General features: G+C 35.1%; 1 protein-coding gene across 1 annotated transcript in view; it reads right to left on the reverse strand.

Moving 5' to 3' along the window:
- The window catches only part of LOC137248230 (serine-rich adhesin for platelets), a 70,869-nt gene extending 57,932 nt beyond the window's left edge, over nt 1-12,937 (reverse strand). Inside the window, exons 1-2 of the mRNA XM_067779109.1 lie at nt 12,642-12,937; nt 35-1,320 (exon numbers count right to left, since the gene is read on the reverse strand). Coding sequence (XP_067635210.1) covers nt 35-1,307 — 1,273 coding nt within the window. The 5' untranslated portion in view covers nt 1,308-1,320; nt 12,642-12,937. The remainder of the gene's footprint in view (nt 1-34; nt 1,321-12,641) is intronic.
- Nucleotides 12,938-26,677: the final 13,740 nt, after the last annotated feature.

The raw sequence follows: 26,677 nt of genomic DNA on the forward strand, positions 1-26,677 counted from the left end.
ATAAAAAGCTCAAAATTATATAAACGGTACTCACCTCCACGACTAATGCTGCCCGGTGAGTAAGTGGGTTGTGGCACGCTTTGCGCTGCACTATTACCACCGCTGCTATTGTTGTTGCTACCAACAGCTGTAACTGTTGTTACAGCACCTTCACGTGCTATATCCTGCATCACTGTTGCCGCTCGACTTCCCACACCAGCTGGCTGTAATGTGGTATAATGCTTTGTGTCTGGCCCCGCTAAGCCAGCACCAACACCACCAATGCCAACAGCACCAGCGCCAACTGTTTCATGTAATCTATGCAAAGATTCGCTGTGTTTAAGGCCATTCGCATCATTTGACAATGTTGGCGGCTTTTGATCTATTCCTTTAGTGTCGTTAGCGCCAATATGTGATGCGATATCAAAACCATTTGTTGGGCGTGCACATTGTGTGGCGTGTGTTTCCATATGTGGATATGCGGATTGGTAGTTGAGATATGTGGGAGCAGTATCAGTGCTATTACCATAAATTGGATAATGTGGTGTCGGTGGTTGATTAGCTGTTACACCTGGTGGTGGATATGGTGTGATACCATTACGTTTAATATCATTTGGTGGCTTAAATGCTGATGCCTGCGTGAAGGCTGAAGCGCTTCCGGCACGTTTGCGTTCATCCAAATTTGGTTCGGTATGTTGTGCATTACTGCGTGCCTGATCATTTTCCTTTTGTCTGTGGAAACGCAAGAGATCAGTTTGTAAGTGTTGTGTTTCTTTGCTTTTTTCTTGCGTTTGTATGCCATATTTTTGTTTTTCTTCAAAGAGATTTTGAAATGGTGGCGGATTCTCATCCTGATCTTGCATACGATATAGATTATTACGTGCTTCGACGGGCCAACTACCTGAAAGGCTTTTAAGTGCTGCCTGCGTCTCGCGTATCAATGTTTCATCATCTTGATCTTCGGCGCATGTTTTTGTAGGTGTTGTTGTACTGACCGCTGTTTGGCGGTCAGTTGATTGCACTATGGTTGGGGTGGTGGCAGTGATGGCTGCTGAAGTTTGTAACATTGCCACATCCTGTGGTGATGTTTTAAGTGAGCTGTTGTGGTTACTGTTATTGTTGTTTACAACGCGTTTCTTTTGTGGCAATATCGAAGACTTGTCTTCGGTTTTGTGGTTATTGTTATTGTTCGTTGTTTCATCATCACGACTAGAGCGCTTTTTACGTTTCACAGCGGTTTCATGTTCTTCGACTTTGTTGTTATTATTATTGTTATTGCTTTCAGCAACTGCAGTTTCCTTGGAGAGTGGTCGCTTAGACAAAGCCATGACGATATCGAATCTAAACATATTTTTATGTTAAACTTTAATATTTTATAAAATTGCTGTAAAATGTAACATTATTTATGTATTGGGTGCTTAAATAATAATTTACTTAATGTTCTGATTTGAAAGTAATGATAACAATTTAACATGGACGTAAATTAGAGTGCTCTAACAAATGAATATTTATCTCACAATGACAAGGATTTTTGGTAAAGTTAATAAAACTAATTTAATAAACAAGTCTGTATTTCGCTAAGAGACCAACAAACCATATTTCTGTAACTAATTGAGTTATGAGATTGAAATTTCGCTTAAAGAGAAAAATTTACTCAACCGTCCCGACTTTGGAATGTCATATAATATTGTAACGAATTTACTGAAATTCCGCTTATTTGCAACCTTCTGCTAACGTTCGAATCACTAAACTGTTGAATAAATAACTCCAATATTCGATAATACAAAATGGCCTTTATTAGACGACTTTCAAAATAACACTTCTATTGCTCGCCAGATAGCGTCTTAAATCAAACTGATTTTTGATGACTCAGCCTGTGCCGCTTTTATACTCTTCGGTTTCCTCGTTCACCCATTTCTCCTAAGGTCTAGTAATTTCGCGAACCTGGTGCTTATTTACCAGCTATTTACACGTATATTTGCTATTTGTATCCATATGCGTTTGAATATGTGAGCGGCTGATAATGACATGCGCTTGTGAGTATCTCTCTCTGTTGCCCCGCACGTATGTGTGCAGACATAATGATTAATTTGTTTACATATATACAAGTGTAGCAGCTTGCTTTATTGTTGTTGTGGCTTTATTTACTTAGTATCAGATTAGTGATGGGAGTATCACTTAGTGTCACTAATATTCGTCACAATATAATAATAACAAACCAAATGCATTATCCACCAAAGCCCACCGACTGACAAGAGGGCCGCATCCGCAGGACGCAAGGATTTGTTATTTTTGATTGCTGAGGCGGAGATTTGTTAAGCGTCGAGATCTAAAACTGCTCAGTTGTAGAGAAAGACCAGGTAAGTAAAATACATGTAAGACTTAGATAAATGTGAAAACATTGTAAAATGAAGGTAGAATTTTTTTGTATTTATATATTTTTTTGTTTTTTTATACGTGAAGAAAAGAATAAGGGAATAGTTATTAGTATGACTCCGAAGAGCTACTAATTATTAAGGAAGAAGAGAAAAGTTGTCTTAATGAAGAAAAGTGCGTCTGAAATATCAAACGCGTCATAGTGAGAGTTATAATTCTAACACCAACAGTGGAAAGGCAATTTGATAATAAAAATTTCAAGCATTTCTCTTCTACTAGCAAGGGTAATAAGTTTAAGACGATTTGTATATGGGGGCAGATTATAGAAAGATCCCAATGAAGATCACTTAACGCGTCGGATTTAATGAGTGTCATATAATAATCTCAGCATGATACTTTTGCATAGAGTATAGAGAAACCTAATGACCCTGCATTCCAGATTTTAATTTTTTATATTTTAATTTTTTTTGTGAACGTTGTGGCAGCACACTGCCCTCAAGTGGCCCGATGAAATCAGGCTAATCCTGTTAATTTTTTTAATACATAATTCAAAGATACACAAATACAATAGGTTAAGGGTATACATATGATTTTCTAATTATTAAGAGAAGATAGAACAGTTTTTTTTCATGGCAAAGAGCGAGTCCAAAACATCAATTATTCTCGAGTGAGAGTTATAATCTTCAGACAAACATAGAAAAAGTTCGTTTAGTTGGAAATTGCTTCTGCATTGTTTAAGGTTTATAATGCCTTTAAACTTGGCATTGAACATTCAAATTACTTCGTTCAAAAGAAATGGGCTTGAAATCGATCCATTTATTAGTTTAGCCATAAACATTACACCTAGCATTTCTCTACGACTTACAAGGGTAGGACGATTTATTAGTTTTAACCGATTAGTGTAAGGAGAAAGATTATACCAAGGGTCCCATTGAAGATTTCTCTAGGCGAAAAGTAAAAACTGTTTTTGAATTGATTCTAGCCTATCCACATGAACTTGATAACGCGGATTCCAAATTACCGATCCATATTCTAATAACGGCCTCACCAATGCTGTAAAAACGGTTTTTGAAACGAAAGGACCACTAAATTCTTTTGACCATCTTTTCACAAATGTAAAACTCCTCTCGCTTTATTGACTGTGGCATTAATATGGGGGTTGAAACTAAGTTTACAAATCACTGTAACTCTCGAGTCGACAAAAGCATCAACGCTTTCCAGAGTTTGGCTATTAATGTGTAAGAAGCTGGCTGTACGTACCCACGTGAAGAACATATGAATTTACATTTTTCTATGATGAGCGGCATATAATAAGTAACTAAACAATTCAAATCCGACTGGAGTCCAGAACGTTCTTCAGCCGACACGTACGACTTAATTAAAAAGTTTTACATCGTCGGTGTACATTAAAATTTTACAATACTTTATAGTTGTGGAAATATCGCTTATAAAGAGCAAAAACATAATCGGGTCCAGATGGCTGCCCTGAGGCATACCCGAGGGAACATCGATGACATTCGAACAAATGTTTTTAAAAATTACTCTTTGAGTTCTGCCGCAAAGATAGGAGGAGACCCAGTGAGTTAGGCTAGGTTGAAAGCCAAGTAATTCGAGTTTATAGACAAGTTATGAGTGGCATACTTTGTCGAATGCTTTGCTGAAATCAGTGTACATATATAACGTCGGTATGATGATTGTTTCTTAACCCATTAAAGATGTGAGTTGTAAATTCAAGCAAATTATTTGTCGTTGATTTGCTTCTACAAAAGCTATGCTGAGAACTATCTGTCAATGTAGAAATCGAAAATGTAAGGTGATTAGTAACGATTGCTTCGAATAGCTTTGCTATAGCGGAGTGCTTTGCAATTCCACGATAGTTTTCAATAGACGACTTGATTCCTTTTTATGGAGTGGGATAGGAAAAGATTCCTTCCAAGCCGTCGGGAAAGTTTGAAGGATTCTTTTAGGGTCTTTAGATGTAATAAAACACTTCCGGAAACAAATGTGGAGCATATGTTGAGTTACTAGAATGGAGCTCATATGGATAATTTGTAGGTGATGAATCAACCACGGCAGAGTAATTAGAATGAAAGAATTGAGCGAAGAACTTTGCAATCTCTTGATTGTCGCTTGAAATGCTATTTACAGATTTCATGGCAGAATGAAACCTGTTAGTTCTGCGTTTAGAATTTAAGAAATCATTAAAAGACTTTGGGTTGCAAATTTAATCACAGATATCTTAAGCTACAATTATAAACGAAAAGAGTGTACAATATTTCACTTTTCCTTTCACTGAACTTTTATCGCACCCAGTACTGAAGATATTGTGACGAATATTAGTGACACTAAGTGATACTCACATCATTGGTCTGATGCTAAGTAAATGAAGCCACAACAACAATAAAGCAGGCAGTCACTTGTACGTACGTAAACAAATTAATCATTATGTATACACACATACATACAAGGCAACAGAAAGAGATACTCGCAAACGCATGTCATCATCAGCCGCTCACATGCACACACGCATATGGATATAAATTACAAATATACGTGTATATAGGTGGTAAACAAGCATCAGGTTCACGAAATTACTAGACCTTAGGAGAAATGCGCGAACGAGGAAACCGAAGGGTATAAAAGCAGCACAAGCTGAGTCATCACGAATAAATTTAATTTAAGACGCTATCTGGCGAGCAATAATAGTGTTATTTTGAAAGTAGTCTAATAAAGGCCATTTTGCATTATTGAATAGTGGAGTTATTTATTCAACAGTTTAGTGATTCGAACCTTAGTAGAAGATTTGAAATAAGCAGAATTTCAGTAAATTCGTTACAATATGTTTCTTCCGAGCAGTTTAGAGTAAATAAACTAATAAAAAGAACCACATCAATTGTCTATTGTATTTTTTTTTTAACTTTATTCGATTTAAAACTTGTTTAAACAATAAGTATAAAATATTAAAATTGTTTTAAAACAAAACCAAAAAAGTTTAAAAAAATCCAAAAATACAAACGTGTAGTTTGGGTTTGAAACAAAAGCAAACGGTTTCAAAAATCTAAAAATAGGAACGGGAATAGAAACGTCTGGTTTTAAAACGTATCCTTCGAGTTTAAATTTGGTGCTTAAAATTCAAAACTAAGAAATTTTATTTGTGAAAATTGCTGCAAGTTATCGAATCCAACAAATTTTTTTATACACATAAGGTGTTATGAATGATTTTTTACACAGCAGGTAGGAAAAATCTCTAATTCGAACCTGCTGCGTTTCTAGCACAATCGGAACCTCTACGTTCGCCCTCTATATCTCGTACATGCTTCCAAATAGCGAATTTAACATGGCGACGTCCTAGTTGGTTCGAGTTGCACTAAATTTTCTATAGTTCCCAACTAGATACACAATTCCAGTTTAGAACTAGTTGGTTTCTTGGAACTCTTTCCCTAGTTCCAAACTAGTCTAATAATGATAGTTTAGTTATTTTCTTGGTACTATTTCGTTGGTTCCGACCGAAGAGAGATTCTAAATGAGTCCAGTTATCGATATTTCCGCGCAGATGGGAAAGTTTGGGAAGATAATTCATACTCGTAGTTTAAATTACTTAATCTGGTAGCAGCTTTTGGTAGATAGCATATTTTTCCAATTAAGTAAAAATAAAAAGCCAAGCTGTCTATTTTATAACTGGGTAAAATCTTGTTAGTACCGAACTTGTACTAATTTGGTAATTTAGGTCTAGTTCCGAAACAGAAATGTGTATCACTAGTTACTTACTGAAGGGATTTCTGGGAACCGCCCACTATTTTTATACTCAGCTGAGCATAGCTCATAAGGAATAAACTAATCGAGATAGATATAGACTTCTATATATCAAAATGATCTGGGCGAAAAAAGAAATTAATTTAGCCATGTCCGGCCGTCGGTCCGTCCGTCTGTCCGTAAACACGATAACTTGAGTAAATTTTGAGGTATCTTAATGAAATTTGGTATGTAAGTTCCTGGGCACTCATCTCAGATCGCTATTTAAAATGAACGAAATCGATACTATAACCACACCCACTTCTTCGATATCGAAAATTTCGAAAAACCGAAAAAGTGCGATAATTCATTACCAAAGACGGATAAAGCGATAAAACTTGGTAGGTGGGTTAACCTTACAATAGAAAATTAGTAAGATTTTGGACAATGGGCGTGGCACTGCCCACTTTTAAAAGAAGGTAATTTAAAAGTTTTGCAAGCTTTAAGTAGACAGTTGAGTATGTAATGTTTGGTTACACCCGAACTTAGCCTTCCTTACTTTTTTTTGTTTTATATAACTTTAAGCGTAGACTTCTCCAGTTTCATGTTGACAACCAGTTCTATGCACTCACTTTCAGGAATACCGTCTATATTTAAACAAAATTTGGTTTGATTATATGTCCAAAATGTTTCAGATTTAGGCTCAAACTTTTTACCGTGTGCCTGCCAAAATCTCAAATAACTTATTGATAAAAAGTGGCCGCCGTGGTATGGTGAGAGCGTGCTTAGCATACCACACCGAAGGTTCTGAGTTCAAGTGCCGGACAAAACAACATCAAAAATTCAGAACAAAAGCTTTTCAATTGGAAAAAAAAATATGTCCAAGCGCGGTCGCCCTTCGGCAGTGATTTGGCATACACTCCAAGCGTATCGCTACTATGAAAAGCTTCTCAGTGAAAATGTATCTTCTTTGCTGATGTCGTTTGGAGTCGGCATAAAACATATGCCAATTTGTGGGGGAAATCAAAAGTGAGCAAGACACAAATTCGAAGAGAATTTCGGCCTAAATCTTATCGGAGATTAACGCGCCAAGCATTAATAATTTTTTTCTTTATAATTTTTTATGATTAATGCGTCAAGCGTAACGCAAATTCTAAAAGAGTTAAACAAACGGCTTTTGTTCTACCAAAATAACAAATTCAGGGTTGTTATGTTTGTTCCAGCTAAATGAAATTTGTACGTATTTAAAGTATTTTTCTATTTTTTTCAATGGAAGATTTAATTGTACTTAATTGCGCGTTTCTATATTTGTACAGTTGAATTTTGGTATTAAGTTCGCATAGGTTAAGTGATACGTGTACAATATGACCGTATTTTTAACCCTTGAAGGCGCATGTGACGCCGGTGTCCAAAAATATTTCCTTGTATAGCAAAAAGGTTAGCAGTATTTTACTAGTTTTTTCGTTTCAAGTTACTTGAGGTTATCTGAATTTATGCATCCAAACCGATTTTCATTTAAAGTGTTTATTATAACAAAAAAAAAAAAAAGTTTATGGAAATTTATTAAATATCAGGGAAAATTACCAGTGAATTACCACTTCGAAGAGTCGTTTATATTACGACTTTAAACTACATAGGGACCCGAATTCTTATTGGATTTGTAAGATATCGAATTATAGTTTTACATTTTTTAAGCTGAAATATTTCATTCAAGGACTGGTACAGAAAGTTCTGCAAATTTAGAACTCCCTACAAACTTTTTAGTAATGACAATCTCAATTGGTGTTTTGTAGTATTTTTATACCCAGCTGTACTTTTACACAGGATATTATAACTTTGATTGGGTAATGTTTGGTTGTACAGGTATCAAGGAATAGATATAGAATTCCATATATCAAAATCATCAGTATCGAAAAAAAAAATTGATTAAGCCATGTCCGTCCGTCCGTCTGTTCGCCCGTTGATTTGAGCAAATATTGAGATATCTGAACCAAATTCGGTATACCGGCTTATTTAGGCACAGTATAGATTGGTATTGAAAATGAGTAAAATCGGACGATAACCGCGCAAACTTTCATTATCGAAAATTTAGGATAACAGAAAAAATGTTTGGATATGGGCGTGGCACCACCAACATTTAGAAGAAGAAAATTTGAAATTTTAACATGGCTTACGGCCCCCAGAGATATTACATTGAAATTTGGCAGAGACATTATTCTTTCCAAATGATATAGACTGAGTGCAGATAATCAAAATCAGTTAAAGACCACTCTCACTTTTCCTATAGGTTCAACCTTAACAAAGCTTGCACTAGCTCTATGGTATTTAACTACATTTGATTGATATTATACCTCAGTAGTGGTATGGTTGATCTAAGAACAAAACTCAAACAAATTTTGAAAATATATCGAACAGTCAGTCCATAGTAATTTCCCGACGTGGTCAGATATTTGGTAGGTTTCGTTCAAATACTGTCGAATGAACCTCATAGCAGTGAATTTGAAATAGGCTAGGTTGGCAAAAACCCTGGTGGGTCGACGATACTTGGCCTCCGATATCCACTGCCCTCTTATGAAACGGAACTGAGTGGATGCAAGTCCCTTAATCACGCAGCTATATGGGAAATAGCTTCGAAATTCCTCTAAGCCATCACACATCGTCAAGCATTTTGTCTTAGTCAAGAGCCTTCATTAAGGCTCACTTGTCAGAACGGAAAGTTATCTTTTTAACTCAGACTTAGCTTCCTACGAGGGGTATTTCAAATTTCAAAGTAACGCTGAGTTGGAAAGTTCTAAAAGTGGGCCTAGGTTAGGTAAGGGTGAACTTGCCGGTCCGTGAGAACCTAACATAGACTGAATGGGTCAATAGTTTTACCAACGTTCAAAAGATCGAAAATAAAATTTATTTCATTTTTCGATTCTACCTACTTGAAAAAACCAAAGTTATAATCCGAATATTCAAAAAGACATTAAACTCGATTATCTTCAAATGAGGTTTTTTGAAAAGCTCTGTAACGGTGAGAAGTTTTTCTCGAACACTTATGATCCACTCGAGGTGAAAGGCCAAAACTGTATAAAGACTCTACAGCTTATAAACAGTTTTGCTTCTATGACAATTTTACGAAACTACGTGCATTAAAGACGTGTTCCATTGCGTAAACTAACTCATTTCTTTAACTTTTTCCGAAGAACTGTAACTTATGCTAGCTTTTGCTAAATTTTAAGCGTAGGCTTAGCTTGCTGAATTGTTGAAGGCATAATCTTATTACCTGGTAGAACTATCAACTGAGCCGATTTAAGTAGATTTTCCTAAAACTCTCACACATAATGCACATCTAGAAATTGTGCCCTGCTCACGGTATGGGTCGTCATTGTAAAGAAAATTTCAAGCTATATTCTTGACCTAGATTTCAATAATTCAAAAATGTGCTACGTCTAGGGTCTTTTGAATATTCTCTTAAGTTTTTATGATAATAATACACTCCTAGTCATTTTCCAAAGATATCGCATATTCTCAATGAGATATCGCAACGTTTACCATTGTATTAAAGCTCTCATCAGCAGCTTTCATATGATTTCCATATTGTACAAATACATTTGAAAATCTCCTGGGTTAATGTTTTGGTTTTCAAGACCCTAGTAGTCTAGGGGTTTGAAATCTATCCTAAAATTCATGTTAGACCTCTGCTGATGCAACAGTTAAAGTTGCGCTTCTGTGCAGTGGTTCCTGAGTTATGCGACTATAAACATACATACAGACAGACAGACTGACACACAGACAAAAACTTTAAAAACTGCTGTTTTGGATTCAGGGAGTCCAATGAGGAGTAAAATTTTCTGAAATATCTTCAACGTATTGTGACGAATATTAGTGACACTAAGGGATACTCACATCACTAATGTGATACTAAGTAAATAAAGCGACCACAACAATAAAGAAGCATGCATAGGAACTTTTGAAAAAATTCCGATCCAAGATGGAAGCACAGGAGGGACGCATTTCAGAAATGTCGTCATAAATATCCACAAAAATGGCATCCCAAATAGAAGAGCAAAAGACATATATGGCCATAAGAACCAGGATATACCACTTAACTTTAGTTTGGAGAAAGGGTTCAGCAGTAATCGAGTACTGGTGGAGAATACTCGACAAAGACCACGAAAGTCAAAGGTAAAAGTTGATGGATCAAATGGGCCAAATAAAGCGAAATCAAAAGTAACTGTGAGAAAAACACTGGCATTGACAAAACCAAATGGACGCACAAAAACGAAGGAAAGAATTTCCCAGAAGGAGTGTAAGGGTAGTTTCAAGCCAGGGCTCACTACTGTTGTGAAACGTGGGAACGATACTGATTATGCGAAGCCAATCCGTCAAGCGCAAGCTCTGTTGAAGTAGTTCATGGGCCAAAGAACATAGTGTGAGGGAATGGCCCAGGGTAATGAGTAGTAGGATGAAATACAGGTACGACAAGAACTATAATTCGGAAGGTTTCTTGGAGGGAGATTTGGTACTGCTATACAACTCTCACCGGCGGAAAGGTGTTCCATCCAAATTTTGGTGCAGTTGGGAAGGCCCGTGCAGAGTTGTGAAGAGGATCAGTGATGTCATCTACCGCATACAAACAATTGGGAAACCACGAAATAGAAGGGTGATTCATTTGGAGAGGCTAGCAGCGGTTAGATCGAGAAATTTGTCTGATCGGGACGATAAGAATTAAGTGGAGGGCAGTGTGGCGAATATTAGTGACACTAAGAGATACTCACATCACTAATATGATACTAAGTAAATAAAGCCACAACAATGATAAAGCAAGCAGTCACTTGTATCTACATAAACCAATCAATCATTATGTCTACACATATGTACGTACACGCAGCGGAGAGAAACGAACAAACACACGCATATATCTCATCTGAGATGCTCAAAAAAGGAGGCAAACATTTGTGCAAGTATCACTCGCATATACACGCGCATATGAGAAGCTACAACGTGCATCTGTAGTTATAGCTGGTAATTTTATAGCTGGTAACTAAGTTAAATTCTAGAAATGCCTAGAAGTATGCGAAAGAGGAAATCACAGAGTATAAAAGGAGGTAAAGCTGAGAAACAGGAATCAGTTTGATTTAAGCACGCTATCTGTTGAGAAGTAGAAGTGTTATTGTGAAAGTAGTCTAATAAAGACCATTTTGCATTATCGAATATTGGAGTTATTTATTCAACAGTTTAGTGATTCGAACGTTAGCAGAAGGTTGCAAATAAGCGGAATTGCACTAAATTCGTTACAGTATATACATTAGCCTATTAGAATTTTACTTTACATATATATAGATTACAGGCGGCCGCAGTGGTGTGTTGGTATTGTGCTCCGCCTATCACACCGAAGAACTTGAGTTCACGTCCTGGGCAAAGCAAGTGTATATCTGCCATAAACAGCTGCTCAGTGAAAACTCATCTATCTTGCAGATGCTGTTCGGAGTCAGCATAAAACAAGTAGGTCCCGTTACGTCAATTTTTATTAAAAAACTAAAAGGAGCACGACGCAAATTGGGTGAGAAACCCGGCCTAAAATCTCTTCGAAGGCTATCGCGCCTTACATTTATTTTTTATTTTTATCGGAATTCTAGGTAGCACAAGAAAAGTTAGATATTCATTTTATTCGTGATCATTACCCGAAAATTTTTCTCTTAGTTATTTTTTATGAAATAAACCCATAACAAAATATTACTGTTCGAAGAGAAAATTTTCATATTCACACGTTTACGAAAATTTATCAATGCCAATTCATTTTTAATAAAAGTGAACCGAATAATTTTGTTACACACACTAAACTACATATCTTCAATTTTAATATGGGAAAAGGTGAAACGGGAGTACAGGATGGGCGGAGGTGACAGCTGTGTTGATTTTACCTTGTAAAGCCTTTTCTCTCGGAAGTGGGATTCGAACCCTCTCTTTTGCGATGGTGGATCTGTTACAAACATATTCAGCCAAAGCTACGACTTTGTTTTTTTATTTACTGAATTAGTGAGTTTTGTAATACGTTTTATTGTTGTCTTGCAATACCTGCCTCAACACGGTAAATGACTGTACATTTTCCCTCCTGTAGGTAGCAAGAATTGAGTAAGGCATGTCGGGCAATCGTAAGCCCTACCTAAATTTTTTATTTGTTTTGTATGAAATTATTAATTTTTTCGTTTGCCCAACAAAAACTCTTACAACAAATGGCAGGCGCAAAAATAAATTCTGTATGAAGTTGTACAACAATAGGGCGTGGCTTTGCTCGTATCTGTTTGTGAACAGATTGATTATTGCAGTAGAGTGGGTCCAAATGCCATTCTCGGAAGAAAAGGCTTCGAAGAAATTTTTCAAGTTATAATCTGAACAGCTGTCGCCCGTCCGTCAGATTTTGTGTTGTTTAAGGTTTTCCAAAAAATTTTAAAGAAAATAAATTAATTTGAAATTTTAGATGTTATGCAAGCCTTGATTCACGATTTATTACTAACTTAATTAGCGCATAACCGTTTGGACGGTTTTGGCAGCCCAACAAGTCGCACCTCTCGATTTTTCGCTGGGCTAACTCTTGTAATCGGTCCAGATTATCTTCTTGTCAAAATTAAAACATTGTATGTAGAATTTTAAAATTGTACGTTGAAATTATTCACAGGAGTTGACAAGTTTTAAAAAACTTTAAGAGCCGATTTCACCAAATCGAATTTACTTAGTTAAGTCATATTTTTTAATTTTTCTGTTTCACCATCAATGCTTAGCTGAGTCACAAATTAGCCTACCTGTCAGCTGGCTTATTCTCGACTTTCAACAGTGTTGCTGTAGTACAAATTTTGAGTCGAATTAAATGGCAGTACTGATACTTCTTTCATTATGCAAATATAGCAACCCCGCTATTTTGTGAATTCACTGGGTGGCGTGTAATCAAAACGTAGCCAAAAATACTACTATGTGTAAAACAGCTCATAGGGTTTTTGTATGTCAAATGGGTTTAGTAGCTAAGTTGGTGAAACCGAAAAAAAAAACTTAGCCTCAAATCTGGGCTAACTTAAGTTAAAACTAAGTTTAAGCCTAAGTCGAGTTGGTGAAATCGGCCTAATAGGTTTGTACTAAGTTGCCATTCAAAACGTTGGTATTGGTTGCGTTCGGTATGACAATCCATTTTTCTGTTTCATTATTTGCCGGTTAAAACAATTTTGTTTGTGTTTCATTACACTGACACAAGACGAACAGACTACCTGATTCCCTATCTGCGCTTCGAGGGCGATCTTAAGGCCACAATAGAGGTGTACGATTGGCGCAAGGGTGCTCAAATGGCGGAAGAGGCGATACATGTGTACACAGACGGTTTCAAAGTAGTGGAAGGAGTAGGGTTTGCGGTATGTGCTGATCCGGAAATAAACAGATCCTACAGGCTGCCGGATTACTGCAGCCATTTTCCAAGCGGAAATAGTAGCCGTAACCAAAGCAGTAGAAACCCTGGAAGAAAATAGCCCAAGCTGCAATCGTGTTAACTTTTATATTGACAGTCTTGCTCCGCAGACGTCCCAATTAGACTGGGCGAAATTAAGCGAAGGCGAGAGGTGCACATGATCGACCAAGCAGGAAAGGGAATCAAGCGCAGGACTGTAAAGTGTCGAAGATTATATGTAGGTCTTACAATCTTAGACTAAAAAAGTTGCTTGTATCATTAAAAAGAGAGGACTGTAGACTCATGACGGGTATTCTGACTGGACACAGCCTTCTGGTGTCACATGCCTTTAAATTAGGCTTGGTCAGTGATAGCAGATGTAGGAAGTGCGGGCTGGAGGAGGTAATGATCGAGCACGTTCTGTGCTCTTGCCCTGCGCTTGCCAGGCTAAGACTCCAGCTATTAGCAGTGATACAGCTGTCAGATCTAGAAGCAGCAAGTGGCTTAAATCCTAGGAAGCTTCTAGTATTTTCCAAGAGGACGGAGTTAATTTATAACATAGGTCCTGGTTTTTGATAGGGTTTTTCAGTTAGGTCGTTAGAACAAACTTCTTGTAACACTACGGACTTATTCAGTCTATGTGAGGTCCTCATGGACCGGCCAGTTCAACCTAACCTTCTTCACAGTGACATCAATATTTTAATTGATATTACATTTAAGAAATAAATATTTTTGCTAAAAATAATTTTTTGTTTTTGCAATGGAATTAATTTGAAGCTTAATAAATTCTCTTTTGGAGAAGACGAAAATTCTACAGGAGCATTTAAAAAATATTGGCCAAAAACTTTAATCATTTAACAGCTATCGGATTCTTCGAAATTTCGCACAAATTATTTGAGAATCAATGCGGTTTTCTTACAAAGTGAAATTGTAACTAAAAATCAAAGAAGAAAGCAATCACCCCGGAATGCAATCCATGCATTTCCACTCCTGGACTAACTCGTTTGTATTGCAGCCTCTATTCCTTTTAAACGGGTTTATTTAGCGTGAGTTGATATGTTGGCTAGTTGGAACCAATTTTGTAATTGAAATTTAAGTAACTTCCATATAATCTACAAGCCTGAAACTTGGAATATAGTTCAGAACCCGATGACAATGCAGTAATAAGAAAACAACTCCGATAGGTGGCGCATGGATCGAAATATTTCAAAAAATCGTACTTGAGGTCCGATTTGGTTAATATTTGGAACACATAATACATACATGAATAGAAAGTGACCTATGAAAAAAGTCGCCTCTAGGTGGCGTAAGGATCGAGGTATTCAGAAAATCGTATTTGTGGTCCGATTTGGTTCATATTTGGAACAAATGTTACATACAGTCCGTGTAAATGTGATATCAATATATTTTGGAGTTGGAGGAGGGACAAGCATACGTGGCGCAGATTCGAGTCAAGGAAGGATTATGTATTGAGGACTTGGATTGTAACAAATTGTCAGGAAAGAGTCCTTGTAATAATGAGTCACAAAATGAACTAAATAGAATGGGAAATAATAAGCAATTAAATAAAGACTAAAAACTTGAAAAAAAATTATAAAAAAAATTTTAAGTTAAACGGTTTTATTGAAAACAATACTTACATGAAATAAGAATAATAATAAAAGCTAGAAAATAATTAGGTAGGTCCTAGGTACTAGTCATCACACTCCTCATCAATTTAGGGCGTTGATCAGACAATTAAATAAAAGCGTTAGACCCGTAAAATTTCTATTGATAGTCATAAGTAAGACCAACTGAACCTTAATAAGGTTATGCCACGCCTCACATTTTTGGAAATTTCACGCGCCCAATGCTTTTATTTAATTGTCTGATCAACGCCCTAAATTGATGAAGAGTGTGATGACTAGTACCTAGGACCTACCTAATTATTTTCTAGCTTTTAGTATTATTCTTATTTCATGTAAGTATTGTTTTCAATAAAACCGTTTAACTTAAACATTTTTTTTTTTAAATTATTTTATTATTAGTTTGGACTAATAATAAAATATGAATTCCTCAAATTTAATAATAAAATTCAAAAGCATTCCGCATGTGAATAATAATATTGAAAAGCAAAGGTAATGCAAAGAATTGGGGAATGCATTTCTCCGAGTATTGTGGGCAATGAATGCAATCCATGGAATAAAAAAAGAGGAATAATTAGTCCGAAATGCAAAAAGTTATAATGACTTGCAATTTTTATTCATTATTCCGCACTTAAAAAAAAAATAGTGCCTTCCTCTGGAGCTGCACCAAAGCAATGATTATTCTAAATGGAATGTATTTCTTAACAACACCGCTAGAAATACAAAAAAATATAAAATTTTGAAAATATGCGTGGCAACGCCTTATTATTTCATTTCTTTATGTCCATAATTTTATCCGGATTTTGTTCACAATTAACAACCATTGTCTTAAACAAATGAATGATTTTGTTGATCTTGGAATTAATATAGACTGCAAACTTAGGTTCAACCTTAGTTTTCGAGCAAAAGTCCACAAAGGAAGAGGTGTTCTAGCGTTTAAAATACAGTGCTTACGCTGGCTAGGCCATGTTATGGGAATGAAAGATAATGCTCTGGTAAAGAAGGTGTCTGGAGCTTGAACCCATAACCTTCGGTGTAATAGACAGAGCAAGCTACAAAACACACCTCGGCAGCCGTAACCGATACTAGTATACGTTGAGTAATTTGGAACCGAAATTATCAGGTCCATAAAGATCAAATTGAATCAGTTCTTACTTATCGAGTTAACGCATTTTCATTGGTATGCTTTGAATAATCTGCAACTACATATACAAATTGTCATACATCTTTTATTCTTACCATCCTTGCTAGTCGTAGGAAATTGCTTGGAATTATTTTTACTATCAAAATACTAAACAGTTTGGTTTCTAGCCCATCTATCTTGAGCGAAGTGAATACCATTCCCTAAGGGCAATAAAGTTATTTTCAGCGTCTTTTTCTGGAGCAAGTCAATGACAAAACTTTTCTAAATTTCACGCTGTTCAAGCTGTTCTTTACTTAAGAAAATGTTCTATCCTCATTTTACAAAATACTCGTATAATCTTACGCATTATGATCTTTTCTTTGTATCTGAGCGGTTTAAGATCTCGACGCTTAACAAAACCCTGCCTTTCAACAACTCGGCAAAAAAAAAAAAAGAAATGAAATAAAAATTCACGCGCCATGCGGATGCTTACGTCGTGTTGGTTGGGCGGGACATGTTGCCTTCCGTTGGGTTTATTATTATTATTATAATTAAAAATTAAAATTTTAGAAGGAATGCTTTTGGGAACATTTTAAAATATATTTCGGAGGTTGCCACATCTTTGAAATGTTTTGTGAAAATATTCACAGCAGAATTTCACTAGGGTTTCTGTGGGGCGAAGTATTTGTATAAAGAAATCTCCGATTTCGCAGCTATTTGTCGTAAGTCCATTTCGAGTACTTCCTTTTCACTTTTCACAACACACACAAAGGGTATCGGATTTTTTCGAAACTTGTAACGACTATTTGTTACGCAAAGTTATTTTGTGTTGAAATATGAAAGTTCAATTTTGACTATAGAACATTTTAAAAGTTGTATTATGTGACCTTATTTACAGTGATAAAATCTTAGTTAAAGTATTTAAATTTCTATGCAAATTGAATATGTAAAATATATATTAAAAATATATGAAAAAAATATGCCAGAAATATGTAAAATTTATGTTCGTTAAAAAATTCTTGAGTACTAGTAGGTGTGAAACACAAGAATACGGCCATTTGCTCGACTATTCCTGGAAAATGAAAAACTATTACTTCACGAGTTTTTGGTCATTTTCAAAAGGGTTTTAGTATTTTCTCTGGATTCGTATAGGGTATTTTCAGAATATTGTGCACCTTACGGGTCAAACTATTCGGAATAATTTCGTAATCGTTTGTAATCTTTTCGGAACGACTTTGGTATAATTTTGTATCAAATCCGAAACCTGTTCGTAATGATGTAGGAACTAGTTCGAATATCTGCGGGGTCATTTCCCATCTACCTCGCGATTATTTCGGATTTATTTTGGAAATGCTTTGGGACTTTAACTGGAACCATGTCGGCAATAGTTTAGCACTATGTCGGTGTAATTTCGGAACTACTTGGGAAGTGCTTGATTAGCTCGTTATCGGTAAAAATCGATATCGACGAGATATGCGTTCTTTTAGCGATAGCGACACTATCAACGAGTTATCGGGTTGCTACCGAGGGTTATCGATGTATTACTGGCTTGATATACTATTTTCGACGTCTGTTTACCAACAAATCTGTGAGTCCTCAATGAAGTTTTTATAACGTACTTGGTTATTTACAACTGAAAGTCTATAAAACTTTTATTTGAAAACAAAATATAAACTTAAAAGTAGTAACGTTAAATAGTTTAGAAAGTTCAACCTCTCTTTATAAGAAAATGTTTGAATGGTAAGCAGAAATATGATCGGCGCCCACATATATGTCTGAACTTATGAAATACGGGCTTATGGGCCTCTGAGTATGCAGACTATACTGTCACACAATTTATATTTTTTTCTCACTTGTTGGGATTTTTGGGTTCTGGAGTACAAAAAAAAAATGACGAAACCATTTCATCAATTTGTTATCAAAATTGGGGGCAATATAACTCGCCTGATATAGTGGGCCAAATGCACAAAACCAGGGAACAAAGCAATCACTTGAAATTTCAATATTATTTTTAAATTATTACTATTAATAAAAAAAAAAAATACAAACATTTTAAGCATTTCCTTTAAAATCAAAGCCCAGCAGGAATATGTCTTTATATAAGGACACATTTTTCGTTGATTTTGTGCATTTATATAAAGGAAATTCTTACAATTTTTTTATTTTCTTTTTACTTTCTAATTTTTAATTCTAGGTGGAAAAGGGTTGTGCCTTATTTATTACAAGGTCAAAAGCTTACTTTTATTAATTCAGAATGCATACAATACTTGTATGTATACAATATAGTACATATCAGAAAAATACGTCATGCTACATTAGTTTTTAAGCTACTTGAAAATTCTTCATATATGCCTAGCTTGAATTGTTACAAGTGAATATGTGGATGAAGTTCCAAGATTGTAGCTCAATGGGAAGTCTCTTGAAAGCTGATCGCAAGTTTTCTCCCGTTCCGTACGATTTTTCTTCATATCCCAATTCGTGCACCTCCTATCGAAACTTTTTTTATTGTGTTTTTTACTGTCATCGGCCTTTAAATTAAGTTTAAAATTTCAAGTCTCTAGCTCACCAAGAAGTTACATAAAAACCGATCTCAAAATTCCAAGTTTCCAATTTCTTATCTAATTATTTCGATCCGTACGCCACCTAACGGATTTTGTTTACTTTTTGATGCATTGCTGTGTTGGTAAGACACCGGTTTTAATCTATCTGTGTAGATTCACGTTTGTAGTTCAATCCTATAAATCGATCGGAAGATTCCCTCCGTTCCGTATGACTTTTCTAAATATCTCAATTCGTGCGCCCCCTAGCGAAACTTTTTATTATGCGTTTTAAACTGTCAGCGGCCTCTGAATAAAATTTGAAATTCCAAGTCTCTAGCTCATCGGCAATTACCTAAAAGCAGGTTTATGTTCTCATCTAATGCGTACAAACATTCAACCAACCTAATATAAAGGAAATAACAAAAGTGAACTCCATTATTTTAATTCATATTTCCCATTAAGAAACTTTCTCGAAATACGCTAAGAGAATTTCCAATTCTTTAGCATTGTTTTTCAATGTGAATTTCCAGTTTACTGCGAGAACACACTTAATTTTTATACTCAGCGTGCTTTGCACACAGAGTATATTAACTTTGATTGTACTTTGGTTGTACAGGTATAAAGGAATCGAGATAAATATATAGACTTCCATATATCAAAATTATCAGTCCGTCCGTCCGCCCTTTAGCACGATAACTTGAGTAAATATTGAGATATTTTCACCAAATTTGGTACAATAGCTTATCTGGATCCAGAATAGATTGGCATTGACAATGAGCGAAATCGGATGATAACCACGCCCACTTTTTATATATATAAAATTTTGGAAAATACAAAAAACCTGATAATTTAGTAAATAATACACCTAGAATGGTGAAATTTAACATGTGGACTGATATTGAGACCCTTGATAAAAAAATTTTTTTCAAAATGGGCGTGGTGCCGCCCACTTATAATAAAATCAATTTTACAAATATTATTAATCATAAATCAAAAGTCGTTAAACCTTTCTTAACAAAATTCGGCAGGGAAGTTGCATTTACTATAAGGAATTATTTGAGAAAAAATTATCAAAATCGGTTAATGACCACGCCCACTTTTATATAAAAGATTTTAAAAGGGTCGGGCACGAATAAAATAAGTTATATCTTAGCGAAAAAGGGCTTTGTGTCAATAGAATTTTACTTTCTAAATTGAATTATAACATTAAATTGGAAAACACTAAAACTTTTTAAAATGGGTGTGGCACCGCCCCTTTTATGACTAATCAATTTTCTATGTTTCGGGAGCCATAACTCGAAGAAACATTTACATATCGTAATGAAATTGTGCACACATATTTTCCTTATAGCAGAAGATATTTCTAATAAAAATGGACGGGATCGGTTAAAGACCACGGAAACTTAGATATAAGACAAGTTTAAAAGTGTCGTAGACTACAATCATAAGCTATAACTTAACAAAAACTAGTTTTGAATCAATGATATTTCACTAATCAAATTTTATTGTAAAAGGAAATGGGGAGACATTTTTTTTAAACGGGCAGTGGCACGTGTTATGTGAAAAGTAATTTATCTGAAATGAAATGTACAATTGAAGCTCACGCTGAGTATATAATGTTCTATTAGACCCGAACTTAGACACCTTTACTTGTTTTATGTTCAAATTAGTTAATGGTTTGGTCTCCACATAGTCCTTTTCTAGTAACTTGAATGTTCCTTTTTCGGTCAACTAGACATTTTAAGCCCCTTTTCCTGAAACAACTAAGAAACAATTTTGAATTAAATGAACCTTTCCACAGTCTGTGTCAAGATTATAACTCTCACTTTAGCGCAATTGATAGTTCGGAATCGCCTTTTAACATTTAACCATATATTCGTTCCTCTCTCAGAAATAAGCAATCTGATGATTTTTCTTTACAACCCAATCGCTATTAACAAAATATTTATATGCTAGTAGTTCTTAATCAAAACTTATTACACTACTACTTTATTTAGCTGATAAGTTTACAAATTCTCTGTAGCTAAGCAGTTTTAGATCCCGACGCTTAACAAATCCCTGCCTTTCAAACGTAAATAAAAAATTCGTGCGTCATGCTGGCGAGTCTGTCGTGTCGAAGTTGAAGTGGCAGCTTTTTCAAAAAATGAAATTTTAATTACTTGGTTGGTTGATATCTAGCTTCGTACGATTAAACCACCGAAAGAAATTTTCTTATAGGTCTCCATGAGTAGAACAAGAATCGTGGCTAGAAACTTTCAAAATACCTCTTAAATCTTCGAACTTTTGCGAATTTATAGGCCTGTAACTTGGTAAGGCATATAAATAAATAAAGCAAACGTAAGGCGCGATAACCTTCGAAAAGGTTATAGGCCGAGCTTCTCTTCCAATTCGCGTCGTGCTCCTTTTTTTCTACAAATTAGCAGAACAGGACATACATATTTTACGCCGACTCTGAAGAGTTTTTGTCAAATCACTGCCGAGGGGTGACCTCGCCTAGAAAAATTCTTTCTTATTGAAAAAGCTTTTTTCTAAATTTTTGATGTTGCTTTACCCGCGAGTTGAACCCAGGATATTCGGTGTGGTAGGCGGAATATTGCAATAGTCGTACGATATATATAAGCCTGATTTCATACTACATATAAAATATATTCTCGAACTCTTTAGCCCATCTCTTAACATATCCAACTACACCGAACGCCTTGTTGGCAAAATACGTAATATACATGTTTAAACTCAGTTTTGGATAAAAAGAACACCTAGATCGCTTACAATAGATATACCCTCTAAAGGGTTACCATCAAGCATATACGGTTTCAAAACATGTTTGTTCGCATTTATAGCGACTTAAAACTAGCAGAATTACTGCGCACGCGGAAAGGGTCCAAATCAGCCTGAAGAAGGTCTAAGGAAGCAGTATCGGACGGATAATAAGTGTGACAAAGTTTTACATCATCCGCATACAATATAGCATGAGAAAAAGCAATGATCTGGGACAAGTCATTTATGAAAACGGTTAAAAATAAAGGGTCCAGATGACTTCCCTGAGGAACAACAGATAATACTTCAAACTCATTCTGAGAGATTACATTTAAACTCGTATTTTTTTGAAAGATAGCCACATTTAAAAGTGGAGTGAGGAAGTCAAGAAGATCAAGTTTGTGAACACGTTAGAGTCAAAAGCTTTGCTGAAATCCGTATCCTTTTGCTTGTTCATCAAAAAACCGTTCATAACTATAGAGGTCAACACAAGCAAGTTAGCGGTGGTTGACCTTTAACGTATAAAACCATGCTGGTATGCAGATAAAGGGGAAGAACATTGATATTGCAACTCGCCAGTAATAATATGTTCGAAGACTTAAGGAATATGGACGGCAGTATAGCGTAACCAAGAAATATAAAATTTTACAGGATAAGGTTTTATAGGTGCCATCCCATATTTCCGAGGGGTAAAATTGCCAAGAAAAAAAAGTTGGGATTATCTCATCTCTTGTATAGTAATACGAAGTCAGCTTTTTACCTTCACTGCGACTTGGAACCACATCGTGGAACTTTAAGCACCTCATTGGAAATTTTGCATATTACTGAGTGGATAAAGCCATTTGATTTTATACGAGTATTAAGTATGAATAATGGAGATTTCGAGCCAAATACTTAGCTCCCGAGAAGCTGGCTGAGAAAGAAGTGAAATTCAAAAATATGTCCTAGTAACCATCGCCGCACGTTGGGGTATTTGATCAATCTAGCTAGCCAAAACTAAAACAGAGTCATTTCTGTTAAAAAAGTGGTTGTCTGTCATTGTTATAAAAGGAAATATTTGACAGTAAATTCACCGTGTTCCTCGCAGAATTACTATGGATCCAGCCACAGTTTCGGAGGGACGCGGGGTAACTTTTTGACATTACATGAGATATGTATGTCAATATGGGTATCAAACGAAAGGTATTTTATTCCGAATTTCTATTCACTACCATCACGGAAACGGCTTAACCGATTCCATCCAAATTTGGTACATCGACATAGCATTGCATTCCAAGACTTTCCACCTAGATGTTGCCACTGAAGATGCTTTCACAAGGTTGCCACCTTTTGTCAATAGGGGTATCAGTCTCTAACAAAATTGATCACCACTCAAAAAATCGGGGGTATGCGCAGCCGTTTTTGTTATTAAACCTTGAAGCAAACACAAGCTTATGTATTGCCAAAAAATTACTGACATTATACGCCATGAAAAAAACATACATATATCTTTTGTTTGCAAGGTTTTTAAAAAATTTTATATTGTAAAGTAGTAGTATTACAAGTCGAATAACTCAGTTAAAACCTGTGGTATAAAAAATCTAACATATGAATAAAAAACGCATTTACCTGTGCTAAAACAAAATGTAACTAGATTTGATTAAGGCTAAACAAATGAACAAGTATTTAGGTTAGAATGGTATATTGCTTTTTAATAGAAAAATACATCGAACTGCGTAAAATTTTTTACAACTTTAGATGTGCGCGGTTAGTAAAGCTGGATTCCGATTTGATTCTTAATCCATTTAATCGATCTTTTTTTAGAAATGTAAAATCGATTTTTTTTTTTAAATCGTTCGATTCTTTAGGCATCGAAGTTTCCGTCACTATATACTTTACGGACGCTTGAGGAAATATATATTCTGTAATTTTTGTTTTTATAAATTTAGCTCTATTGTGTTGACGACTTCGAGAGAAAGGAGAAAGATTAAGAAATTTCTTCGCACTTCTGGCAAGCAATATATCGAACATGTGTTTATCTATTTTGTGGTATGATATTGTGTTCAGTGCGAAATGAAAACTAATTAATAGCACATTTTTAGATTGTAGTAAGCCAATTGAAAGTGACCCTGAAGGGGAATTCAATATTATAAATAATCCAAAGATTCGCAGATCTGTTGTCTGGAAGTACTTTAGTCAAGTGCAGGGCGATGCGGAAAAAAATGTAAAAGGTGGAAATACAACCAATTTGTTAAATCACTTGAAGCGGTCACATCCAATGTTGATGGAAACAGCTCCTATAGAATCCTTTTTTGAATCTAATAAAAACAACATAAGGAAGTCTCAGTCTGTAGTTGAGCGAAAAAAACAACAGGATTGTACTTTGATTAGAATGATTGCCACAGATATGCAACCCTTTAGGGTTGTCGAAGATAACGGATTCAGATCTTCTACACAATGCTTGGATCCGCGGTACGTTTCGCCTTCACGAGTAACATTAAGAAACACACTTTTAACAAATATAAAATCAATACTTTTTATGGCATAGACAGCAGCTAACACGTAAACAGAAGTGGCAATTTTTATGAAATTTCATCAATTAAATTCCTTATTATTTTTATTTTCAATAGGCTAAGAAAGTACTTCCATAAAGTTTTTAACTGAAACTACGCAAACCATGACAAAAATTTCCGTATGTTGTCAATTGAAAGTTTCGTATACCTCATTGATTAAAAAGCTGCAAAAGGTATATTGGGAACATGTTACCTTACGTATGTAATAAATACTTCCTTTTTATGTGACGCGGAACATAGATCGACTCTAATGCCGTAAACGAAGCGAGAACATTAACATATTGTAATAATAAGTATTAAAGAAGAAAGTGTATTGGTTAATGTTCCCAAGGTTGCTTTCCCTACATTTTGAAATAAAAGACTAAAAAAATGGAAAAAGTATGATATTTCGGTATAGACTATACTAATTGGCATTCCTTGATGCTTCAAATTTTTTCGGCAGGCAACGAAACGTCGGGAAAAATCGTGTAAATGGTTAAGTAAGCAAGTACACTGTTACAAAAAATAAGCAAAATTTAAATAAACTTTGTTTGGTTCGATTAAATCGATTAAACCGATTTTTCTCTAGAATCGAATCGAGAAAATCGATTCTTAAATAAATCGAATCGAATCCAGCTCTAGCGGTTAGGTCCGTTGACATTGCAGAAGGGTTTTGGAGTATGTATACTATTCAGTGGACATCTAGGAACGCCAGGGAGTCTATATAAAAAAAATTGGAATATTTTGAAAAATCGAGTTTTGGCCAGCTAGATTGACCAAATACCCCACCGTGCGCCGTTTGTAAATTTTGTAATTTTTCTCTAATATCATTAACTCAAAACAATTGTGTAAAACAATATGAACATGTTTCGCTAATTAAAATATATATTGATATAATAGTGAATAGCGGAAGCATTGCCTTAAAAGCACTGCAAAAAATGCAATACTACTAAACTCTTGAAGCGCGCCTATAAGTATGCCACACAATTTGGATTATGATGTAGTATAAAGGAATAGCTATAAAGGCATTACTTAGAGAGCAATTGCAGCGGTGTTTTCATATCATATGGCTAAGCGGGTAAAGGCCTCTGGCCTTAAACTAGAACGAAGTATGAATGTTGAAGATTTCGAATTCAATACTCAGCTCCTGAGAAGCTAGCCGATGAAGAAGTGAAATTCAGCAAAACGTCCTAGTAACTAATGAAAATTTTGTGAATTTTCTCTTAAGTCAATAACAAAAAAAATTTTTGTTGGATACACTAAAATTGCTGTTAGCGCTCGATATTTCTCGCTGATGCCACTTAGTTTTAAAATTTAAAAAAATGCGCATAGTAAATTAAACTTATAAGAGAGCGGCATCTTGTGCTTGGAGCTGTTCATTTTTTTATGTTTGAGCCTATAAAATAAACCCTCGAAAAAAAGGCAGAAATTCTTCCGATTGCATATTTTATGCTTATTATAAAAAGATGTTACAAATGAAGCGAAATAATTTCGAAATTATTAAAAATGTGATTAGCAAACAATTTGGGAATTTTCACTTAAAAAAAAATGAAAGTGTTGGAATTTTTTTTCTTGTTGCATTGAATTTTCAAGATTTTTTTTGCTGATTATTTTAAAGAGGATTTGAGTTTTGTTTTAAATAACTAACTTGCATCAGTAAAAATGAAAATGCTTTACCTAAAAGGCTTGCTTGGTTGAAAACTGTTGATTCTCAAGTTTTTAGCGCGAAAATGTGTTTAATCATTTGTCCAGTATTGTTGATATTTTACTGTTGGTTGAGAATTGATTAGCGCAATTTTATAGTTGTGGGATGGTCAAGCTGCTTAATGATCAGTAGTACAAATTTACTGACACACTTTTTTTTTCAAATTTCTATTAATTATTATTACTCGTAACACTTCATTATCACCACTTGCTTGCGAGCAAAACTATGCCGTCATAAACTTTTGCACCCAAAACACACCGAACAATAACAAAAACAACTCGATTACAAATTCAACTCTTATCACAAAACACAAAACTTTCTTTGGTTGAACTTTAAAAAGTTGGCTGCAAAGTTTTGCGCAAAGTACAAAGTACAAGATACGGCGACGCGCGGCTGAAACTTTCAAAACTTTTCCAAAACACAAACGCAAAACCGGCCGTAAAGTAAAAAAAAAAAAATATTACGCGTTCAATTTTTCACTTTTTTTAATCAACTTTCTAAGGATTATCATTCAGTTATGGCTGTATATATGTAGAGCACTCGTTGCTTGATCGATTAGATGAGAGGTCAGCTAAACAATTTTTAGCGTACACAAACAACCGGCAGAGTTACGCACCAGTAAATTAACGCAGACAAATATGAAAACTTTTTAATAGGCGGGTATTTTTTCATAAAATTTTTGTTGTTGTTCTAAACGCTTGGTTCAGGTCACCAAAGTTTGATTTTTATTTGTTGTTATTGTAGCAAACTTATATTTTTGCCTTGATGCAAAGTTTTTATAACTTTGTTATTATAATTTTTTTTTTTTTGGATTTTTGCCTTTACTGCCAAAATCGCGTAGACTAGTAATATTCATAAAGACAGTGATAAAGTAATAAATTGTTTTATTGCA

This window comes from Eurosta solidaginis, chromosome 4, assembly GCF_040869045.1.
Source record: "Eurosta solidaginis isolate ZX-2024a chromosome 4, ASM4086904v1, whole genome shotgun sequence".
Lineage (NCBI taxonomy): Eukaryota > Metazoa > Arthropoda > Insecta > Diptera > Tephritidae > Eurosta > Eurosta solidaginis.